Here is a 22,717-nt window from a genome sequence, read left to right on the forward strand (position 1 = left end):
GCAGCCCCGTGCTATGCACAGACCCACCAGCCGAGTGCAAACCATAAACTTTTATTCACGGAAAACGGAATGCCTCCTTAACAGAAACCTCGTCTTAAAAATGGCAGAAGGAAAACAAATTTATTTAAAAAAGAAAGAAAAAGAAGGGAGTTCACATTGTCTGGAGCTACAAGGCGTCGGCAGAAGACCCCACAGTTCCGGGTAACCTGGACCGTGCGACAGGCGCCGCCTACCTGAGCCCGCGCCGTGCGCGCCGTCAGTAGCGGCGGGTGAAGTGGGGGTACGGGTGCGGGTGCGGGTGCGGGTGTGGGTGCGGGACTCTGCTGCCCCGGTCCTGGCCGGCCACTCCGCCACCGTCCAGTCCGCCCCCGGGCACCACGTGGCCCTGGGAGTGCCCGCCTTGCGGGAAGCCGCCTCGCCTAGGACAGAGGCACGCGCTGTCTCCAGCAGGTGCAAAGCCCCGCCCCCGCCGCGCCCCAGGCCCGCGGGGCGCCCCACTCCTTACCCCGCCGCTCCGCCCCGACTCGCGTGCGCGGGCCCCGAGGGCCCCGTCAGGCCTCTCTCGGCACCTGCGGGGAGGGTGGCATTGGCACACGCTCTGCTCTGCTCCCGGGGAGCCCTGCGCGGCGGGGGCCGCCCCCCACAGTACCTGGCCACCTGGCGTGCTCCCGCGCGGGCACGCCCTCGTCCGCGCCGCCCTGCCAGGCGCGTGCCGGGGGCTCCTGCAGTCGCTGGTGGTGCTCGCCCCAGTCCCGGCCGCCCCTGTGCCAACAGAGCAGGCGCACGGCTGCTGGGCGCGCCCATGGGCGGCGTGGTGCACCCAGCCGGGGGCCGCGCCTCCGGACACCAGCGGTCAGCACGCCAGCCCTGGCCGGCGGCAGCTGGAACCAAACCATGAGCCAGCGCTGCCTGGGCACCAGGAGGCCTGAGCCACGCAGATCTCCAACGTGGGCGGCCAGGGCTCCGACACTCGGGCCGTCCTCCGCTGCCTTCCCCAGGCCATTAGCAGGGAGCTGGACCAGAAGCGGAGCCGCCGGGACCTGACCTGGTGCCTAGACGGGGTACGGCGGCTAGCCGCTCCGGCGCAGCGCTGGCCCAGGCTAAGTGGATCTCCCCCGTGCCGTGCGAGGTAACCATGGCAAGTGAGTGTGCACCCTGGGGCCACGCAGACCCTGCCCGCCACCACCGTCCCTTCCCGCAGGCACCCGGGACAGCACGGCCTGCCCCTGCCCCTCCACAGCAGCAGGCCCGCCCGCCCGCCCGCCTACCTGGGGGGAGGCGGCAGCCCCCGGCCTTCGCTCATCCTCTTGTCCGAGCTGTAGCCCCCCCAGCCGTCCCGCGAGTCCCGGCTGTGGCGCTCTGGGGGCCCGCCGTGGCCGTGGCGGTCCTCTGGGTAGTGCTGCAAGGCGGGCAGGGCCAGGCTCACCGAGCCGCTCCCGGCCAGGCCCTAGGCAGCACGCAGGTGCAGCCGTCCGGAGCCCCCTGGCCGCCCCGGCTCGGCCGCCCCGCCCCGGCAGCTGCTGGGCGCTCACTTGGGACGGGGCCGAGAGCACTTTGAGCCACGCCTCCCTCTGCAGACTTGTTCCCGACAGAGGGACGGTCCCCAGGGCCACCTGACGGGCCACCCGAGTACTGCGACCGGGAGCCCCCAGGCAAGCGGCAGCGCAGGGACCTGCACGCCCACGGGCAAGAGGCGAGGGCCGGCCTCCTGCGCACTCCTGCCTCCTCCCCACCGCAGGCCCGGCCCCGGGCTCCCACTCACCTGCCCGTCTCGCTCGCCCATCACTGGCCTGGCGCTTTCCCTCCTGCAAGAGTGAAGCTGGTGGGCGGGCCTGGCTCTGCGCCCGTGGACGAGGTGTGTGGGAGGCGCGGCCGGCTCCCGGCTCGAGGCCCAGCGCTGGGACCCCGACGGGCGTCCATCAACACGACCGCACCAGCACCCGCGCCACAACTCCTCCAACAGCTGCTCGCCCCCCCCGCCTCGCTCTCTCCATCCTGACGGCTCACATGGAGGAGCCAGCGACGGGCACGGGGCTCAGGACACCACCCACAGGAGCCCCGCCAAGACAAGGACGGAACCGAGCCGGGGCAGCAGGGGGCGGGAGGGCAGACGAGGCAACCCAGCGGGCAGGGGGGTCTCCGTCTCCAGTCGGCCCGCCCAGGACTCTGCAGGGGCTCGGGCTGCGAGGGAGGTGGGCAGCCGTGGGCACGTGCCCGGTGAGCGCTGGCCAGGCTCACACACTCCCCAGTGGCCCGAGGCTGCCTGCTGCCTGCAAGCCCCGGCCAGCAGCCTGCTCACGGCGCGGGAGGCGGGAGGCGCTGACCTGTCGGCCGCGTGGTCCTGGTACTGGCCCCGGTCCCGGTGGTCGAAGTCATGGAAGCGATGCTCCGGCCGGGGGAAGTCGGCGCGGTACCTGTCCTCCAGCGCCACGCGCTTCCCCTCCAGCCAGTAAGCGTCCTCTCGCCTGGCTCGTGAAGAGAACGCCCCGCCCACTCAGGACGGGAATGGGGCGGGGGCAGGGGCAGGGGGCGGGGGGCCTCTTTCCAGACGCTCGAGCGCTCGGCCACGTTGCTCTACCTAAGGGTACACTGGCCTTCTGACCAGCCCGTGGCCCGCACACGCCAGGGCGCACACCGCGGTCCCGCCTCAGCCCAGGTTCCCCCATCGGGCCCAGGCCCCCAGCCTCCCTCAGAGGCTTGAGCAGAGCAGAGGGGAGGAGGGCGGGCCAACCCAGCGCATCTACAGCGATGAGGCTCCCGGCCCAGGCCCCGCCCCGCCCGCCGGCGTCCAGGTCGTAGTCCCGCCCCCGCCCCGCCCCCGGCTGTCCAGGTCGTAGCCCCGCCCCTCCCCGCCCGCCGGCCGTCCAGGTCGTAGCCCCGCCCCACCCCACCGGGCCCCACCCACCGGCCGTCCAGGTCGTAGGGCCGCCGCGCCGCGGGCCGCCGCTCCTGCTCGTAGCGCAGCTGCTCCTGCTGGCGCCGCAGCTCCTCGCGCTCGCGGTGGATGCGCTCCTGCTCGCGCCGGCGCTCGCGCTCCACGCGCATGCGCTCGCGCTCCAGCCGCTCCCGCTCCATGCGCTCGCGCTCCAGCCGCTGCCGCTGGCACTGGAGCTGCAGGCGCTCCCGCTGCAGCCGCGCCTTCTCCTTGCGCTCGTGCAGGGCCTCGAGCCGCTGCTCCCGCTCCCGCTGCTCGCGCTCCCTGCGGGGACGGCACGCCGCCTTGACCGCAGTGCAGACACCCGGCCCGGCCCCACCTCCCGACTGCCCCGCGGGGTAGCGAGGAGAGCGACGGGACCCGCTCCGAGGCCCCAGGGCGCAGGGCCAGCTGGGGTGCCCAGCCGTGGACCTGGACCTGCACGGAGTCTGCACCCCGACTCTGGCTGCCCCGCCCAGGGGCGGGGTGGGGGCGCCCCTGCTCTCAAATACAACTGCAAACAAGGGGAGTTATTTGGGTAGTTTTATGGCCTTCTGCAGACCCTGGTGTGCATGGATTTCCAAATCTCATCTCACGCGGGATGGGGGTGGGGGGCTAGCTGCATCCATGAACTCTTGAGAACCTGACATCGCGAACACTCCGGGCCCACACCCTGCCGAGGCGTGGCAACGCGGCTACCCCTGAAGACGCGGGGATGCGGGCCGAGGCCCAGGTAGGGCTGCGGACCGCCTCTAGGGTGCAGCAGGCCCACGGCCACCTTCGGGCCTCGCGTTCTCGGGTGGCACTGGGAAGGCGTGAGAAGGCATGAGAAGGCTTCTCACTGCCTCTTACTCCTGAAACCCCAAGGGGGAGGGGCGACACGAGCATCTCCCACCATAGCTTGGAAAGCTCCGGAACACCACAAGGGACCAGGTGGGGACACGGGAGTGCAGGTGGCAGGGACCAGGTGGGGACACGGGAGTGCAGGTGGCAGGGACCAGGTGGGGACACGGGAGTGCAGGTGGCAGGGACCAGGTGGGGACACGGGAGTGCAGGTGGCAGGGACCAGGTGGGGACACGGGAGTGGAGGTGACAGGGACCAGGTGGGGACACGGGAGTGGAGGTGGCAGGGACCAGGTGGGGACACGGGAGTGGAGGTGGCAGGGACCAGGTGGGGACACGGGAGTGCAGGTGGCAGGGACCAGGTGGGGACACGGGAGTGCAGGTGACAGGGACCAGGTGGGGACACGGGAGTGCAGGTGGCAGGGACCAGGTGGGGACACGGGAGTGGAGGTGGCAGGGACCAGGTGGGGACATGGGGGTGGAGGTGGCAGGGACCAGGTGGGGACACGGGAGTGGAGGTGGCAGGGACCAGGTGGGGACACGGGAGTGGAGGTGGCAGGGATCAGGTGGGGACACGGGGGTGGAGGTGGCAGGGACCAGGTGGGGACACGGGAGTGGAGGTGGCAGGGATCAGGTGGGGACATGGGGGTGGAGGTGGCAGGGACCAGGTGGGGACACGGGAGTGGAGGTGACAGGGACCAGGTGGGGACATGGGGGTGGAGGTGGCAGGGACCAGGTGGGGACACGGGAGTGGAGGTGGCAGGGACCAGGTGGGGACACGGGGGTGGAGGTGGCAGGGACCGGGTGGGGACAGCGGGAGTGGAGGTGACCAGCCCCGGCGAGCCGGCTCCTTCACGGCGGACTCGGAGAGGCGGCGGAGCCCGCTTCGGGGGGCGGGGAGGCCGCGGCGGCAGCCAGGGTTGCGCGGGACCCAGCTCACCGGCGCCGCTCGGTCTCTCGGACCTCCCGCTCACGCTGGCGCTGGCGCTCGCGCTCCCTCTGCTCCTTGATCTTGTCGAACGACAGGATGTCCCTCTTCTCCTTGCTCTCGGACTTGCGGTCCTGACTCTTGGAGTTCTGTTCACAAGGTGGCTTTGTTAGCGCGAGAGAAGCGAGATCGGGACAGGTCCACAGTGAGCACTCAACAGGCCCATCCCGAGACCCTCAGGGCGCCCCGGACGCGCAGGGCAGCGAGCGGCGGGCGCTGGGGCCGGGCCAGGCCGGGGCGGCAGGCGCACTCACTCTCTCCTTGGACCTGCTGGTGGTCTTCACGCTGATGACGGGCTCGCCTTTCGACTTATCCATGACCACCGTGCGCTCCGGGCCTCTGCTCCCTTCAGGGAGAGACACGGGGATCCGCCACGGCACGCCGGGGCCCCAGCTTCCTGCCCAGGCAGCCCTGCACTGACACGGGCAGCTGCTGGGGCCACAGCGCCAACCTGCTCCCACCGGACGGCGTCCCCTGGGGCCGCAGGGGTCCCCCGCCATGTGCACAAGTGCGCCCTGCCTGCGCCCCTATTCTAATCCGCCAAGCCCGGGAGAACCAGCTGTGTCTTCCCGGGCAGGCCGCAAAGCTCCGCGGAGCCGCGCTCTGGGCTTCCCCGCACCCACCCACAGCCTCTCTCCCGCCCGACAACGTGCCAGCCAGGCGCTAACCGCTGCAGTAATGGCTTATTTGGGGAGATTTACAAGATTGAGGAACAATTTAGAAACACGTTCCTCGTGAGATGGCGGGAGAATGACGCCACCGACTTCAGTTCTAACTCGCAGCGCGCGGCGCCGCCTCGATGCTCCAGATGGCTGGCTTTTGTCTGCTTCTTCCTGGGGGGCGGGCAGGGCTGGTTTGTTTTTCGCCACGAAACACTGAGTCGCACACAAACTCAATGGTGCAGAGAGCAACCAGTGACAGAAGCCTGGGCACCGAGACTCGCGGCTCAGATGCCCGTGCCGCGCCGAGCGCTCGGCCTCCAGTCCCCCCCCCCCCCACCCGGCTCCTGACCCCAGCTTTCTGCTAACGCAGACCCTGGGAGGCGGTGGTGACGGCCCGAGGATCTGTTCCCTGCCCCCGCACTGCAAACTCAGACAGACTGGGCTCTTGACTCCTGGCTTTGGCCCAGCACTGGGCCTTACAGACATTCGGAGGGAGCCAGCAGGTAGGCGCTCTCTCTGCCCCTCAAATAAGTAAAAATTTTTAGGGGGCCAGCACTGTAGTGTAGTGGGTAAAGCAGCCATTTGCGATGCCGGCATCCCACACGGGTGCCGGTTCGAGTCCTGGCTGCTCCACTTCTGATCCAGCTCCCTGCTGTGGCTTGAGAAAGCAGAAGATGGCCCAAGCGCTTGGGCCCCTGCACCCACGCGGGAGACTGGAAGAGGCTCCTGGCTCCTGCCTTCGAATTGGCCAGCCCCAGCTGTTGCGGCTCTCTGGGCAGTGAACCAGCAATGGAAGATTTCTCTCTGTAACCCTGCCTTTCAAATAAGTAATTTTTTTCAAATACCCTCAAAGGATGAGAGAAATGGCATTCCTCCAACGCAGCTACATCCTTTACTACTTCTAGCTTTCAAGACCGGCTCAGGAAAACCTACAGACGCCTGCAGGTTACCCGGAAGGTGCCAGGTGTCTCCCCCTTGCAACCCCAGGACGGGGGAAAGGCCAGCGGCAGGCTGCGGCGCCCGCCCCAGCACTTCCAGACGCTGCCGCCAGGAGTCAGGCCCGTGTCTGTGCCTCCCCCCCCCCCGCCGCCGCCCCGCGGCTCTGCCCAGCGAGCTCTCGTCACCTGACTTGGTGGCCCTGCCGCGGTTCGCAGGCCCAGCCTTCAGCTCGTCTGGGTCTCTCTCTTCTTTCTTGATGTCTTCCGGCCTCTTTTCCTCTTTTTTCTCAACTTTCTCCTCCTTCTTAATGATGGTTCTGTGTAAACACAGTTACAACACGCGCTCGCCGCGGGCCTCACAGGGACGGCGGGCACCGAGGTCCCCACGGCACCCCACGGGCCGCACCCGGGGCAACACTTATTCTGCAGCCTGGAGAGGGCAGCGTGGTGTGCGTTCACACTCAGTGCGTGTGGTCGCGTCTGCGCACAGGGGACAAAGCACACAGAATGGAGGGTCCGAGGACAGGCGGGCACGTGCCCGCCTCTGGGGACTTCAACAGCGTGCCACGCGACGGCAAACACGGGGCCGTCGGTATCACCTCCACCAACGGCGACTTTCAACACGAAACAAATCGTCTTAGCCACAGATCGTCCCACGTCCCCTGAAGCTGTCGTCTCAGGCAATTAAAGTGCACAATTATTAGACGCCAGTCGCGAGCCAGGGAAGGCGGCCGGAGGCCCCGTGGGACGAGGGCTCCCGGCTTCTCCCAGCCGCCGCAGGCAGGCCGGCCGCGCCGCAGACCCCTCAGCTCTCTTTCCACCTCCGCTCCCCAGCACGAAGGTGTTTCCCAAAAATGGACACCGTCGGGAAAGCCCCGGAAGCCCACACGCACTAACGGACGGCGGGCACCCTGAGGGGCCTGAGCAGCTCCCCACGAAGTCCATCTTTCTTTAAAGACTTATTGCATTTGAAACAGAGTTGCAGAGAGGGAGAGACCAGAGACGGGATCCTCCGTCTGCTGGTTCACTCCACAAGGAGCCAGGAGCTTCCTTCCCGTCTCCCACACGGGCCGGCCTCCGCGGGTTCCCAGGCGTGTTAGCAGGGAGCTGGATGGGAAGTGCAGCAGCCGAAAGGCACCTGTATGGGATGCCGGCAGCGCAGGCCGGGGCTTTAACCCGCTGCGCCGCAGCGCCACCCCAACCATTCTATATTCTGACGTCACAGACGCAGGTGCAGTCACCAACACTCGTCCTCGTCCCCGTCCCCATGGCGGCGCGCCCTGACTTCACCGTCGACCCTTCGGTGGCCACCTCCTGTGGCTTTCCACGCACAGCCCAACCGGCCAGGGCCATGGGGAAGCGTGTTGGGTAAGGCGTCTCAGGACAGCCCGAGGCAGCACTGGGTGCGGCCCTGCCCCGCCCTGCCATGGTTGTGCGCTGCCCCAGGGGCTCCCACCGACAAGGCGCTCTCAGCCGGTTACACAGCAAGAGCTGCACGGAGGGGCGGGCGCTGCGGTGCAGCGGGTTAAAGCCCCGGTCCCAGCTCCTCCCCTCCGCAGCCAGCTCCCTGCTAACAGGCCTGCAGACAGCGGTGAGGGCTCGGTGCGTGGACTCCTGCCACCCACGTGGGAGCCGCAGATGGAGTTTCTAGCTCCTGGGGTCAGCCTGGCTTAGCCCTGGCTGTGTGGGGAGCGAACCAGCCGACGGAAGATCTCTTTCTCTGTACTCTGCCTTGCAGATAAAAATTAATATTAAAAATAAATCTAGGGGCTGGTGCTGTGGTGTAGCAGGTAAAGCCGCTGCCTACAGTACCGGCATCCCCTATGGGCGCTGGTTTGAGTCCCGGCTGCTCCTCTTCCAGGCCAGCTCTCTGCTGTGGCCTGGGAAAACAGTGGAGGATGGCCCAAGTGCTTGGGCCCTGCACCCCATGGGAGACCAGAAGAAGCCCCTGGCTCCTGGCTTCAGATCGGCACAACTCTGGCCGTTGTGGCCATCTGGGGAGTGAACCAGCAGAAGGAAGACCTCTCTCTCTGCCTCTCCTCTGTGTAACTCTGCCTTTCAAATAAATAAATCTTAAAAAAAAAAAAAAAAAGTTGCTTGTTTGGAAAGAAGTGGACAGCTGACTCGCAGAATCCTTAAGGTGCGAGCAGAGGTGGGCGAGGGTGTTTACTCGCCCAGAGGTGGGAGAGGAAGGAGGAGGGGGCAATGTCAGAGCACTCCAGCTGTATGTGGCTGGGTCCTAAACGCTTACCCCCCCACACACACACCCCCAGGAGCCAGCACCGGCGCACACAGGGCCAGGCGCCCGCACGCTCTGCACCACTTCCTGCTCCACACAAAGCTCACCCCCCCCACCCCCGCCTCACTGTGCTCAGCCGGGAGCCAGCGCACGCCACGTGCCCGCCGCAGCCCCATGCTCCCCGCAGACGGGGCCGGCTCATCAGCTCTGAGAGGCTGCTCCCCGAACAGGGTCTCACCCCCGGGCGCACGAAGGCCCACTGCGCGCTCGCTCCTCCGGGGCTCTGCCCGAGCATGGCCACAGCGAGAACAGGGAAGCGCTGCTCTCGGCCCCCCGCCCGGCAGCTGCCACCCTGCTTGGGGTGCCAGCATCCTCCGGAGGGCGCAGGTGCTGCTCGAGGCCGTGGGCCCCGCCACGCACACGGGACACCTGGCCGGGAGCTCCGCCCAGCAGAGAGCTCTCCCCGCTCCTCCCTTTCCCTGCTGGTCTGCCTGCACAACGTCAATCTTACAACAAAAACCAGGAGCAAAACAGAACCACCACGACGCTGCCAGACTCGGCCGGGCCGCCGGCTCCCGCAGTGCCGGGGAGGCGGGGGAGGAAGCCAGCGATGCTGCCGGCTCCCCGGCCTGCCCTCCGCCACCCACCCTGGCCCGTGCCCGCGCCACGCCTGCTCAGAGATCCGCGCCCGCTGACGGTTCACGCGAGACAGAAATCCCCGCTATAGAGAGCCCTCAGACTGCTGCGCCCACGCACGACTCCGAGGCGCACCCAGCGCAGGGCCACCGCAGCCGTGTCGGGGCCCACACAAGCCCAGCTTCCCACAGCCGCCGAAACGGAAAACGAGAGCTGCGTGCACCCGGGAGGGTGCCGAGGTGGGGGAAGCCGAGCCGGCCCGGCAGCGCTGCCCCTCCGCGCCCCGGAAGCCCGAGTGGCCACTTTACTTCTCCGTCTTGATCTCCACGGGGTGGTGTCTGTCGGCGCCAGGCAGCTTCTCCCTCTTCGCGTCACCCTCCTTCCGGTCGGCCAGCTTCTTGCCGGCAGGCTCGTTTTTAGCCTACAACGCGACACGGACAGCGGTGACTCGCGGGCATGGCCTGCGGCTGCGACCCTGTCCACCACGGCGGCGGGGCGGCCTCACCTTCTCCACGGAGATCATCCTGCCGTGCAGCTCGGTCCTGTGCAGGTGGCTGATGCACTTGGTGGCCTCGTCCGCGGTCGCCATGGTGACGAAGCCGTAGCATCGCGCCCCAGGGCTGCGTGCGTTCGTCACCACCTTGGCCCCAACTACCTGGAACACAGGGCCCTCTCAGCCGCTCGCCCAGACGGCCGTGCCGCCATCACCCCAGCGCTCATGGGCGCACTGCGGTCGGGGCGAGCTGGCCAGGAGCAGCCCAAGCCCAAGGCCTGACCACAGCATCGCGATCACCTGACGGCAGGCAGCACAGCCGGGACGCATGGCAGCCCCGTGCTCCCCACAGACGGGGCCGGCTCAGCAGCTCTGAGAGGCCGGGGGGAGGCCTGACCAGGCTGAGATGAAGGGCCAGGCCCTGCCCCCACACCTGAAGCCACCAGAGCAGCAGGGGCGCCCTGACACGGGACGGGGTCCCCGGGAGCACCATGAGCGTTGGGGCACCCGGCCGGCAGGCAGCGCGGACGAGGCCAACTGGACGAGGCCGAGCGATCACGACACGCCACCAGGCCTCAGCAGACGGCAGCCCAGAGCGCCCTTCCCACCACGCCGCGCGGGACGAGGGCAGGGGCAGGGCCTGGGGCGGCCGCCCAGCGCCCACAGAGTGGGAGAGGGGCTCCCCAGGACCGGGCAGACCCGGCACTGCGCAGCTGTGCCACGTCCAGCACGAGCCCGGCCCTCACGGCAGAACGCGCGCCCAGAACAGCACTCCCCACGCCTGATCCAAGCCGAGGCCCGAGGAGCCGCACCCCTGCTTCCCGCCCGGCTTCCCGCTCACGCGCCCTGGGACGCAGCAGTGAGGGCCCACGGGCCTGGTCCCTGCCGTCCGAGGGGGCTGAGCTGGGACTCCCACTTTGGCCTGGCTGAGCGTGGGCTTGTACCAGTGGGGGAGGGGGGATGAACCGTAGGTGGAGAGCTCACCTCTCTCTCTGCCTTCCAAACCAAACGAACAGAAGCAAATTCAAAAATTTCTTTTGAACGACCAGGCAGGCAGGCAAAGAAAGCAAACCCGGCCCATGACGAAGGAAAACGCCCATCGAGAGGGACCAGCCCGGGAAAGGGGACAACAGGGCTGGCCGATGGGGCCGCGCCAACAGCCACCGTTCACGCGTGCAGACACGCGGAGATAAAAGCCCCGCGTGGAGGGGCCCCATGCAGCACAGAAGACGAGTCTGGGGCTCAGAGACATGGTGGGCGAGACGGCCGATAGGCAGGAGCAGGCGTGAAGGAAATCCCAACCCAGGCTCCGGGGCCGCGGCCGCTTGGGGACCAGAGACGGAGGAAGAAACCGCTCGGGACTCCCAGGCCAGGGGGACGTGCTCCAGAGCGCCCAAGGGGGTGACCGCGCCGGCCGTGCGAACACCGCACTCTGCGGCAGCAGGCACCAGACAGCCGACAGCTCCGGGCAGGGCCAGCTCTGGCAGCCGTCACTTCCACCCGACGTGGGCCAGAGCCACCTCCCAGCGCACACACGGGCCTCGGGCGCTGGGCCACTCGACACACACCAGGTGCTTCCAAACGCCTTCATGCAGTCAGGGAACACAACACAGTACCGGCCGCGGAAGCCCCCCAGCGCCCAGCCACACCCGCCCAAGGCGGCCCAGACGCAGCAGGTGCCTGGTCCCGCAAGGCCGCGCTGGACGGCACACGGACGTCCGCAGCCAGGACGAGTGGCGTCTCACGGCCAGGGTCCCCGGAGCATGCGGCGCAGAGCCTCCTGGCCCCCTGGAGGGCCACTCCCGCTGGGCACCCTGATGGCAGGACTGGCACGCGCCGAGGCGGCTTCTGAACGGGGCTGTTTCTCAGACGCTCCATAGCTAAGCCCGCATCACGTCCCGGCTACCAAACCACACCAAGTGCGGGGGCACACAACCACTGCCCGCAAGAGGCGCCCAGCGTGCCACCTGCAGCTGTGTCAGCCGGAAGACGGCGGTGACCTCCAGCCGAGAGCAGCGGGAGAGAAGCTCCCGGCCACCTGCACTGCCCGCGCCCTGTGACTCTGACCAGCATGTGGGCACGGCTCCTGAGCCCCGGGTCCGTGACAGCCGGAGCGGGACCCACGGAGACCCACGGCAGCCACAGCTCCGGGCTCCCTCCCCCTGCCCGCGGGCGGCCTACCTTGCCGTACTTGCTGAAGAGGTTCTTCAGGTCCGTGGCGCGCGTGGTGGAGGACAGCCCGCTGACCCACAGGTTCCTGCCTGAGCCGCCGCCGCCGCCGCCGACACTGCTGCCGCCGCGGCCTGCACGACACGGGAACTCTGATGCCTCCCCCAAGGCCCACAGGAAGCCCCTCTGGCCGCGCCCACCGTTCCCACCACAGATGCGCGGATTTACTGCTGCCCACACCCGGAGAGGCGGCAGGCGGGAGCCCTGGGCAGCAGACGCAGGGCTTCGCTGCTCCAGGAGCAGCCACGGGCGCGTGGGTGACAGCGCGCGCTGCGTGCCAACCCGGAAAGACCACGGCAAGAAAACCCCGCGCAGCACCCGCGACGGCTGCTGGGGCCACGCCCCGCACCCTTACCTTTCTCATCCTTAACGACTGGCTTTATGTCTTTCTCTTCCTTCAAAGAGCTAGAGACAAAAGCGAGTGTCACTCACCCAGGACGCGCACGCAGGCCGCTACGTGACAGGACGGCGTGCTCGGCCTGAGTACCTACCAGAAGTTAGTCTGAAACAATTCTAGAGGCGCCTCTGCAAGCTTAGTACTGGACAACCTCACCCCAGGCCCGCGGCAGACTCGCCAGGTCAATGCCACTTAGAGGGAGGGGGCGACTGCCACTGAGACCAGCCGTGCTGGGCTGAGCAGGCGCGGACTCGGCTCTCCCGTTACGAGTACAGAGGGCATACACGTCTTAGCGGTAAACTACAGTCTCAGCAGCCCGGCTGGCAACCGCGACACACAGCGTATGCGCGTCATTAACGACCAATGGAAAGGAGATAGCGTCTGGTCTAAAACTGAGAAACAACAAACCTCATTTTCTGATCAGCGCCCTCACTGGTTGAGGACTCTTTAGGAGCCGGAGGGACTTCATTACAAGCTTCAAAAGCAAACTTCTTCACGTCTTCTTTGCTATCTCTGGGCTCTGGGCTTGGGGCTTCCGTGGGCGCTTCCGCGACCTCCTGGCTAGAGGCCTCCGCGAGCTCGGAGGCCGCGCTACTCTGCTCAACTGGCTCGGCTAGCCCTACAGGCTCGCAGTCCGTCCTGGCGCCTCCGCCTGTCTGCGCCACGGGCTCCCCACCCGTGTCTAACAGCGCGTCTGCCTCGCTCCACTGAGCTCGTGTTGACTCGCTGGCCAAATCTAAATCTCCCTCTTCCTCCTCCTCCTCCTCCTCCAACTCCTCCTCCTCCTCCGGATGAGCATGAGCGCTGTCAAAAACGTCCTCTTCCTCCGCAAGCTTCCTGTCTGGCCCCACGCTACTTGTATCCTGCGCAAATGGCTGCTCCAGCTCGGAACCTTCTTCTTTTACTGGCTCAGACTTACAAGTTTCCCCCAAAATGTCGAGTATTTTCTCATTTTCTACGGATTTAACAGGAATAGAATGGCACAAGGTTTAATTACCAGGGAAACACAGCAATCACAAATGCGGCACTGGCACGGCGGCCACACTAACACGAGGAGAACCGCTAGCTACACAGAGATTGGAAAACCCGCGGCACACACGTCACACTGCTCACGCTCCTGGCCTCTAGGCTACATGGAAGAGAAAAGGCCCCCAGACGCAACACCTGCACCCACGGGCCGCTTCGCGGGTCTTGCCGAGGGCTCTGTTCAGGGCGCTCCCGATCGTCTTCAGAGCCACGGCGCGGCCACTGTCCGGGCCGCCGCCCGCTGCGAGCGTCTTCGTGTGTCGCGGACGGAACAGTCCAATGCGGGAGCCCCGTCTTCCCGCGGCGCAGACGCAGTCCAGGGGCACGACGCCGGGCTGGCCATCTTCGCGCAGAACGCCGACTCCTCTTCCGGAATCCGCGGCTCCTCAGGCTGACGTGCCCTGCCCACAGCTTTAACCGCCTCAACTGCGTACCCAGAACGACTGGCACAATATCACAAGATCTGTCTCCCGCACAGAACCCCGGGCGCCGCTGGGCTGCCCTCCGCGTGGTCAGCGGCGAAACCGTGGCCGCAGCTCGCCCCTGCCCTTGCCCTTGGGCGGCCGCGCGGCGCCCCCAGATCTGGTGATACGAGTGGGTTTCCAATCTCTGAGCCTGTGCGAGCTGCATCGCCCACCAGTAGGGAACCGGCAAGACCGCAACACAGCTCGAGATACACGGCTAAGGCCGAGAGCAGCACACCGCCAAACCGCAACTACCCGCGCGCTCAGCAGTACCTGGCTCCAACAGGGCGTCTTCAATGTCCTGGAGAGGGGGAGGGGGGAGAGACACACACACGCCCGTGTCAGCCCGCACGCAGCCTTCGGCCCCCGAAGCGATGCCCTCCCCACAAAGCGCCCTGCGCTCAGGGACGCCGTCAGCGGAGGGGCTGGTGCCAGCTCTCCCCGTAGTCTGGCTCCGCCCCCGAGGTCACAGCAGCAGTCACCTGGACCAGCAGCGCTGGACTGACGGGAAGACCGTCACCAGGGACCCTGCTGTGTTCAGAGCCGTGCCTCGGCCCGCTGCAAGCCTTCCCGACGCCCGCTGTGGGCGGGCCAACCCTGCCCAGGGCCCAAGGACGCCGGGGCGGGGCCGGGGCCCTGCTGTGCAGCCCCAGCTCTGGGCCTCCCCGCTCCCTGCAGACGCCCCCTTCCTCCTCACTGCTCTAAGCCGACGGCTTCCCCGGCCCCCTGCAGGTGCTCTGCAGCCCACCGCCCGCACCGTCACCACACTGCTCCCTGCTCCCATGCACCCAGGGTTACACGGGGGCCTTCAAAAAGCTCGGGGAGGGGCCCGCGCTGTGGTGCAGCGGGTTAGGCCGCCTGAAGCCGGCATCCCGCATGGGCAGGGGTTCGAGTCCCAGCTGCTCTGCTTCCAATCCGGCTTCCTGCTCACGCACCTGGGAAAGCGCTGTAAGATGGCCCAAGTGCCAGCGCTGGGTGTGCGGGGAAACCACCACCTGCAGTGCCAACACCCCACACGGGCACTGGTTCGAGTCCCGGCTGCTCCACTTCCGATGCAGCTCTCTGCTGTGGCCTGGGAAAGCAGTCCAAGATGGCCCAAGGGCTTGGGCCCTGCACCCACATGGGAGACCTGGAGGAAGCTCCTGGCTTTAGATCAGCCCAGCTCCAGCCGTTGTGGCCAACTGGGGAGTGAATCAGCGGAAGGAAGGCCTCCACCCTCTCTGCAACTCTGCCTCTCAAATGAATCAGCTTTAAGGTAAATAAATGAACCTTAACGACAAAACCAATTATTCACGCGGGGCCTCTGTGTGCCGCAGCAGGTTAAGCCGCCCTGTGCCGCTGCCGTCGCATGCCGGCGCCGGCCGGATTCCAGCCGGTCCACGGCTCGTCCCGCTCACGTGGGCAGGGAACCAGTGGGTGGAAGATGTCCCTCCATCACTGGCTTTCAACAAACTCAGCTTTTTAGGAAACAGTTCACTTCTATTTGAAAGGCAGAGCGCCAGAGAGGCAAGGGAGAGGCAAGGGAGAGACAGAGTTCGCCGTCCCCGGCTTCACTCACCCGACGGCCACGACAGCTGAGCTGGCTCAGGCTTAGCCAGGAGCCTGGAACGGCATCCGGGTGCTTGCTATTTTCTTAGTTATTTATGTGTTTACTTACGTATGAATTTAAGAGGCAGAGTTACAGAAAGAGAAAGGGAGAGACAGAAGAGAGGTCTTCCATCCGCTGGTTCATCCCCAAATGCCTGCAACAGCCAGAGCTGGGCCGATCCCAAGCCAGGAGCTTCCTCCGGGTCTCCCACGTGGGTGACAGGGACCCAAGCCCTTGGGCCATCTCCTGCTGCTTCCCCAGGCCATTAGCCGAGCTGGATAGGAAGCAGGGCAGCTGGACACCACCCAGCACCCACAGAGATGCCAGTGCCGCGGACATCGCCTACCACGCTACTGCGCCAGGCCCCCAAACTTATCTTTTAATTAATCCCATCTTCCCACACGTTTTTGGAGTCTGCTTGTGTGACCTGTGAGCCCAGGCTGACAACGCTGGGGCTCCATGCTGCGCGGACCCCTTGTCCCCACGCTGAACCAACCACTTGTTAAAATCTGACGAAGCAGAACCAGGTCACTCACCGGACTCATCCTGAGGTCCAGCGCCGATGCTTCCATGGAGTTCTCGAAGGCCTCCCCATCCACCTGGAAAACAAAACGCAGCCCCCCTGTGTGGACGCCAGAGCGGCAGACGCCAGGACCAACGCCGGCCCACCTTCCCAGCAACCTGCGTGCCCCGCACCTCTCCTGGCGCGCAGCCGCGGGCCGCACCGCCTAGGCGCCCAGTGGAGCGGGTCCCCGTGCCACCTCCACACCGGCGCAGAACAGGCACGGCCCTCCCCAGGACCCGCAGGGCAGAACTCAGAGCAGAAACCACACCCGCCACCTGGCCCGGCAGCCCCACCACCAGGCACTGACTTCTCTGAGGATACGGCAATGCAAGGAACCGGTCACCCTGACCATCACCTTAGTACTTCAGGTCTACTGAACTCAAAGGCCACCGCCTCGTAAGGGAAAAGAGATCCTGTCCGAGTATTCTCCCCCCCACCCCCTTAGATTTGAACCCGCGACCTCGAAGCCTCTGTCAGCCTGCTCTGGGAAAAGGTGCCACGCGCACACGGCGTCAGTCAACGGGAAGCGGGCAGGACCCCTACGCCAGCTGCGGCGCAGGTCCAGCACGTGGCTCCGGCCCTCCGAGCCTTCCTCATCTGTTTCTCCGAGACCCAGAGCGCCCAAGCTCCCACCCGCCGCCGCGGCCCCGGGGCTGGCGCACGTTCACCACTGCTGCCTAGAGAGCGCCTGGGAAGCCGACACAGAGCGCATCCGATGCCCACTACAGCGGGCAAGGGCCTGGCCTGAGCCGGAGCTCAACCCAGGTCGGCGACACGGGGTGACGGGAACCCAACTCCTCGCGTGCAGAGAGAAGGAGACACGGAGCTCTTCCATGCGCTGGGTCACTCCCACGTGGCCACAACAGCCCGGAGCGCCGTCAGGGTCCCCCGTGTAGGTGGCGGGGCCCACGCACGTGAGCTTCCTCCGCTGCTCCCCAGGCGCAGTACCAGGCAGCGGGGTGGCATGGAGGAGCCGGTCTCACACTGGCACCCGTACGGTATAGCTGCACCCACTGTGCCGCAACACGGGCCCAGCGCTGAGCCGCCGAGAGAGAAGCGTGGTCAGCCGTGCCAGCCCGCCTTGCGAGGGACAGCGCACCCGAAAGCGTCTCCCATCCAAACACCGAGACACGCGGCGCTCGGCAAAGCCGTTCACCAGCTAACGCCTCGTCTCCGGGCGCTCACGGGGGTCAATCTACCACCGACTTATTCTCGTTCCCAGCGATCTGTCCGCGCTCCCCGACGCAGACAGCCCCTGGCGGCGGGGCTCAGGGCGAGGGGCGCGTGCACGGCTGCCGGCTACCTACAGCGTGCTCCGGGGGCTGAGCTGGAAGCGGCCCCAGCGGCGTAGCCCCGTACGCTCTACTGTCACAAAAGGAGCCGAGAATGCTGTCGTCAGCGTCCTCGCCAAACTCCGGAGCGCCGCCGGTGTCGGCCTCGGTTTCGTCCAGCACACTAATGTCCATCATGTCCATGCCGCGCAAGGCCACCAGCCCTGCTCCCACGTCCTCCTGCAGGCGGGAGGGAGGCAAGCGTGAGCCGGCGGCGCCGACGCAGGCTGCGGCCGTCCTCTCCCCGCGGCGCGTACCTGCCCGTCCGCGGGGTCCTCCTCCAGGCCGTTGTCTTCAGGGCCTTCCTCCTCCGTCTTCTGCCCTAATGACAGGTAACACTCACCGTTAGTCCCCACGGGGCCGGGCCGGCGGTGCCAGGAGAGCGAGACGCCCTAGGCCTTCTGCGTAGCGCTCGACGGGCCCCAAAGGCCGGGGCGCCGCCCACGTCCCAAGGGCGGCACAGCTTCGAGAGGCTCCCGACCACCCCGGGCCAGGACAAGCACCCTCACAGGGAAATGGGCGAGAGAGGACGGGCATCTTCCACCGCCGGGCGCGACACGCGGCGGCCGCCCGTCCCTTAGCACTCTGAGCCGGGGAACCGGCTTCGGCAAGGCCGGGGCGCGCGGCCTGCCACTCGGCCGGCAGGCACCCAAGTTTCGCGAACGCAAAGGAACGGTTTCGAGGTCTGCCTCGTACTCCAGGAGGGGGCGCGCACGCCTCCGCGTTAGGAGGGGAGAGAAAGGCCGCAGCTGCGCGCCACCCGAAGCCGGGACGCGCCGAGACCTGGGCCGCCCCGCGCCCCGTCCGATCCGGGCGCCCCGCAGCCCCGGCTCCCGGGAAGCAGGCAGGCACGGCTCAGCGCTGGCGGCCTGCAGGAGTCAATCAGCGGTGGAGGAACTCTCCTCTCCCTCTCTCTGGAGCTCCGCCTTTCAAGTAACCTTCCACGCACACGCACACGCACACACGCGTGCCTTACGCCCTCTGTCCGGGGACACTACTCAGGATACACACCAGGAATGACAACACGGAACGCAACGCTCGGGGACGCAGGGACTTCCTCCACTGCAGACGGCGGGCGGCCACGGCATCCAATGGCAGGGCGGAGCCTGGTGTCCGTCACTCCCCTGTCACTGTCACGCCCCATCACTGTCACTCCCTCACACCCGTCACGCCCCTATCACTGTCACTCTTCTTCACTGTCATGTCCCCATCACTGTCACAGCCTGACACTGTCACGCCCCATCACTGTCACTCCCCTTCATTGTCACTTCCCCAGTCACTGTCACTCCCTCACGCCCCGCCCCCTGTCACTGTCACGCCCCATCACTGTCACTCCCCTTCACTGTCACTGTCACGCCCCCATCACTGTCACTCCCCTTCATTGTCACTTCCCCAGTCACTGTCACTCCCTCACGCCCCGCCCCCTGTCACTGTCACGCCCCATCACTGTCACTCCCCTTCACTGTCACTGTCACGCCCCCATCACTGTCACTCCCCTTCATTGTCACTTCCCCAGTCACTGTCACTCCCTCATGCCCCGCCCCGTCACTCCCTCACGCCCCATCACTGTCACTCCCCTTCACTGTCACTCCCTCACGCCCCACCCCCGTCACTGTCATGCCCCCTTCACTGTCACTTCCCCATCAATGTCACTCCCTCATGCCCCGCCCCCTGTCACTGTCACTCCCTCACGCCCCACCCCCCGTCACTGTCACTCCCTCATGCCCCGCCCCCCGTCACTGTCACTCCCTCATGCCCCGCCCCCCATCACTGTCACTCCCTCACGCCCCACCCCCCGTCACTGTCACTCCCTCATGCCCCGCCCCCGTCACTGTCACTCCCTCACGCCCCCCATCACTGTCACTCCCTCACGCCCGTCACGCCCCTCGTCACTCCCACGCACGTGGAGAAACCCTGCTGGGGCCGCCCCCAGCGCCCTGCATCTTGATGAGCGCTTCCTGCCCCGCACATTCACAAGTCACTTCCGGTCCCCACGTTCCCACACCACCCAGAGGTCGGATTTCTCATCACTCCTCTAAGACAGCGCCTCAGCAGCCAGGCCCCGCCCCCCCGAGCGCAGCGGCACCCCCGTCCCCACCCCCACCCCGAGCTCAGTGGCGCCCCTGTCCCCGGGCCTGGGCGGGCGTCACAGGGGCAGCCAAGGCCCACGCCCTGGCCTTGGCGGGCGGAGACAGAGCAGGAGCCGCACTCGGCTCCCCCACGCACACAGACCCAGGCTGTCACCGGGAGACACCACCCCAACCCTCCACGTGTCTGCTGGGCCGAGGCCGCTCCCCGTGACCATGTCCGCCCCACGCGGGGGAGGGGCCTCTGGACTTCCGAGAGGAGGCGGCGCCGGCGGGCTCTGGGGCGAGACACGGGGCCGGGACACAGCCTGTGAGCCCCCCACTCCTACACAGGCTGCGCGTCACCCCAGAGCCCCCCACAGCTGCGCAGGCGCCCAGCGCTCCAGAGAGCTCCCAGCTCAGGGCAGGACCTGGATCGGGGGAGGCTCTGGGGGCCCTCCATGGCCCCATTACAAGCAGTGTCTCGTGCCCACAGCAGCGGCTGGCACCCCAGCTTTCCTGCCACGCGGCTAACCCCAACCAGTGCCGATCTGACCCCAGCTTGGCGGTCACGGAACCTTTCCGTCTCCCTGAGAGACGGAGAAAGATAGAAAGAGAGGGGGGCATGGGGGCCGGTCCCCGTTCTCTGGCTCATGCCCCAAATACCCCAGCAGCTGGGGCTGGGCCAGGCTGAAGCCAGGAGCCATGAGCCCCGCCCCAGGTCTACCCGTGGGCGCAGGGCCGACACCTGAGCTGCCGCCTCCCAAGGAGCCGGAGAGCAGGTGCTCAGGGGCTGGGGGGACCAGCAGCCCGAACGTGCCCCCCACGCCCCGCCATGTGCGCAAAGCCGCCCTCGCCCACGCTGTCACCCAGGCCTTCAGACGCCGCAGTGCTGGCCAGCTGCTCAGGCCCAGGCCCGCCACGACCCCCGGACGCGGTGCTAAGCGGGCGTCCGCCGCTCCAGGAAGCTCCCAGCCGCCTTCGGGCTCCGGGTCACCGAGCCCCTGGACGCTGTGCGGTCCCCGTGCCCTGCGGCCGCCGGTATCCGGCCAGGGGTCCCAACGCAGCACCCCGCGATACGGCACCGGCAAAACACGCTCCCACTCCCACTCGACTGAGCCCCCTTGAGCCCGCGGTGACCTTCCCCGCACTGCTGGGCCATGGAGGAACGCGGGCCGTGGGAGAAGCACCGCCGCCCGGCCGGCCGAGGACGCGGTCCACGGCGCTCACGCCGCGCACCTGCTGCCCGCGGACCGCACACAAACGCCCAAGTCACCACCATCGGCCCTGAGCAGGAAGCCCCGGGGCGGAAACACCGCTCAGAGGCCCCGCGTCCACGACCCCCGCCCCCGCAGGGACGCCTGCTGCAGGCCCGGCAGCTCCACTCGCGGCTCCTGCGGGCGCGCCGGGGAGACAGCGGAGGACGGCCTGGGCCCTGCACCCCGGGGAGACCCGCGGGCGCTCGCAGCTCGGCCTGGCCCAGGCAGCCACCGGGGAGACACCAGCAGACGGAAGCCTCCTCCCTCTCCCCCGTTCACCGCAACTCTGCCTTTCCAGTAAATAATAATGCTAAAAAAAAAGTTTTAAATTAGAAAAAAAAAAAAAAACCCAAGACACGAACGAGGAAGGCGGGTGACAGCCGCTCCGTCCACGCTGGGCCCCCGTGTCCTGCGTGGCCTCAGCTGGGCGCCCGTCTCCTATACTTAAGGCCACGCAGCCAACACGGGACAGCCTGGTCCCCCCGTCCCAGGCGAGCGCTCCAGGCCCTGGCCCGGCCCCCGGCCCGCAGCCCCGCCGCCGCCCGCACGCAGCTGACGCGGGGCAGCCTGGTCCTCCCCCTGCGCGCCCCTCCCAGCCCCCAGTCCCGCCGCCGCCCGCACGCAGCGCGGGTCACGCAGCTGACACGGGGTAGCCTGGTCCATGCGGGGCAGCCTGGTCCTCCCTGGCCCGGCCCCTGCGCCCACCCCCGACCTCCGGCCCGCAGCCCCGCAGCCGCCCGCACGCAGCCGACACGGGGCAGCCTGGTCCTCCCTGGCCCGGCCCCTGCGCCCACCCCCGACCCCCGGCCGCAGCCCCGCCGCCGCCCGCACGCACGCAGCCGACACGGGGCAGCCTGGTCCTCCCTGGCCCGGCCCCTGCGCCCACCCCCGACCCCCGGCCCGCAGCCCCGCCGCCGCCCGCACGCAGCCGACACGGGACAGCCTGGTCCTCCCTGGCCCCTGCGCGCCCACCCCGACCCCGGCCCGCAGCCCCGCCGCCGCCCGCACGCAGCGCGGTCACGCACCTTTAGCGAACCTCTTGGCCAGCCTCCGGCCGGCGCCTTCCACCTCGCCGCCCATCTCGTCGGGGTCCTGCCCTTCCTCCTCCACCGCCTAGGGGAGACCGGGAATTCCGGGCGTGAGGCCGCGCCGCGACCAGCCGGGCAGGGCTCACGGGCTGCCGGGTCTGCGGAGGCCCCGCGCGGGAGGCTGCACCTGGCGGGGTCCGGCCGCGGCCCCACGCCGGCGCCAGCACTCTCGGGCCCGGGTGGCGGCGGAAGTCCCTCCACCCCCCTCCCAGGGTCCCAGCCGTGGACACCCGGAAGGCGCCGGCACCCACGTGCCGCTGACCCCCGGCCAGGGGGCGGACCCCAGCCGTCCCAGCGCAGGCCCTGCCAGGTGCAAAGGTCCTGGGGCAGGCCCTGCCCCGCCCCCCTGGCCTCGGGAGCTGGGGGGCCAGGCGCTCGCCCAAGGTCGCGGGGGCGCGTCCGGGGCCAGGAGGGGCTCTCGGGGCGCCAGGCACAGAGAGGGGCGGTGACGGGCCAAGGTCACACAGCCGGGCCACCCCGCACCGGCCCCCCGAGGTCGGTGACAGGCGCGCGCCGGGGCGCGCCGCGGGCGCCCGCGCCGCCCCGGGGCCCCCGGCCGCCTCACCTTCCGGAGCCGCTCCATCAGGACGCTCTTGTTGCCGGCCGTGTCCAGGTTCCGCTTCCTCAGCTCGGCCCGCAGGTCGATCACCCGCAGCTCGCTGAGCCGCCGCGTCCCGGCCTCAGAGGCGCCGGAGCCCAGAGCGGCCGCGCCGGGGCCCGCGTCGCCCGACTCGGCCAGGGTCTCCGACATCCTCGCCCGCCCGGCCCCCGCTGGCCAGCCGCTCGGCCGCGCACCGCCCGCGGCTGCAGCGGCTCTGAGCACAAAATGGCGCCGCCTAAGAGGAAAACGCACTCGCTTCCTCCCGCCCCGCTTTGCGGCCGCGCGTGCGCGCCGCGCCCCTCTCCGCCCCCGCCCTCGCCGGCGCGCTTAGCAACCAGCGCGCTCGCGCCTCGGCCCGCCGCGCGCTCCACGCCGCAGCCCGCAGGCGCA

The 22,717-nt window shown here is 68.0% G+C and overlaps 1 protein-coding gene across 5 annotated transcripts; it reads right to left on the minus strand.

The window, feature by feature from the left end:
• Positions 1-101: 101 nt before the first annotated feature.
• Positions 102-22,591, minus strand: SAFB2 (scaffold attachment factor B2). 5 transcript variants are annotated; one of them, XM_051830056.3, is made up of 21 exons: positions 22,292-22,591; positions 21,664-21,751; positions 17,571-17,635; positions 17,290-17,493; positions 15,954-16,016; positions 14,103-14,130; positions 12,748-13,294; positions 12,298-12,347; positions 11,895-12,016; positions 9,726-9,875; positions 9,529-9,641; positions 6,532-6,662; positions 5,000-5,091; positions 4,698-4,834; positions 2,906-3,199; positions 2,325-2,465; positions 1,763-1,805; positions 1,269-1,399; positions 650-762; positions 506-569; positions 102-419 (listed from the first exon to the last, which is right to left on the minus strand). In XM_051830056.3, exons 1-21 carry the CDS (start codon positions 22,475-22,477, stop codon positions 257-259), a joined length of 2,925 nt encoding a protein of 974 aa, XP_051686016.3. In that variant the 5' UTR covers positions 22,478-22,591; the 3' UTR covers positions 102-256. The 5 variants fall into 5 exon arrangements, 4 of the variants coding, with proteins under 4 accessions (XP_051686016.3, XP_089172308.1, XP_089172309.1 ...); XM_089316182.1 differs by lacking the exon at positions 17,290-17,493 and having other exon boundaries at positions 22,292-22,581; XM_089316183.1 differs by lacking the exons at positions 17,290-17,493; positions 17,571-17,635 and having other exon boundaries at positions 22,292-22,319.
• Positions 22,592-22,717: the final 126 nt, after the last annotated feature.

Source organism: Oryctolagus cuniculus, chromosome 16 (assembly GCF_051225735.1).
Source record: "Oryctolagus cuniculus isolate XC-2025 breed Fujian yellow rabbit chromosome 16, ASM5122573v1, whole genome shotgun sequence".
Lineage (NCBI taxonomy): Eukaryota > Metazoa > Chordata > Mammalia > Lagomorpha > Leporidae > Oryctolagus > Oryctolagus cuniculus.

Bases quoted from the DNA above. Each gene is read 5' to 3' on its own strand.
- SAFB2 (XM_051830056.3), bottom strand. From the start codon at position 22,477: ATGTCGGAGACCCTGGCCGAGTCGGGCGACGCGGGCCCCGGCGCGGCC. The intron at 21,752-22,291 runs GTGAGGCGGCCG...GGTCTCCCCTAG, and splicing joins TGATGGAGCGGCTCCGGAAG to GCGGTGGAGGAGGAAGGGCA. The intron at 6,663-9,528 runs GTAAAGTGGCCA...GTGTTTACACAG, and splicing joins GTGGAGATCAAGACGGAGAA to AACCATCATTAAGAAGGAGG.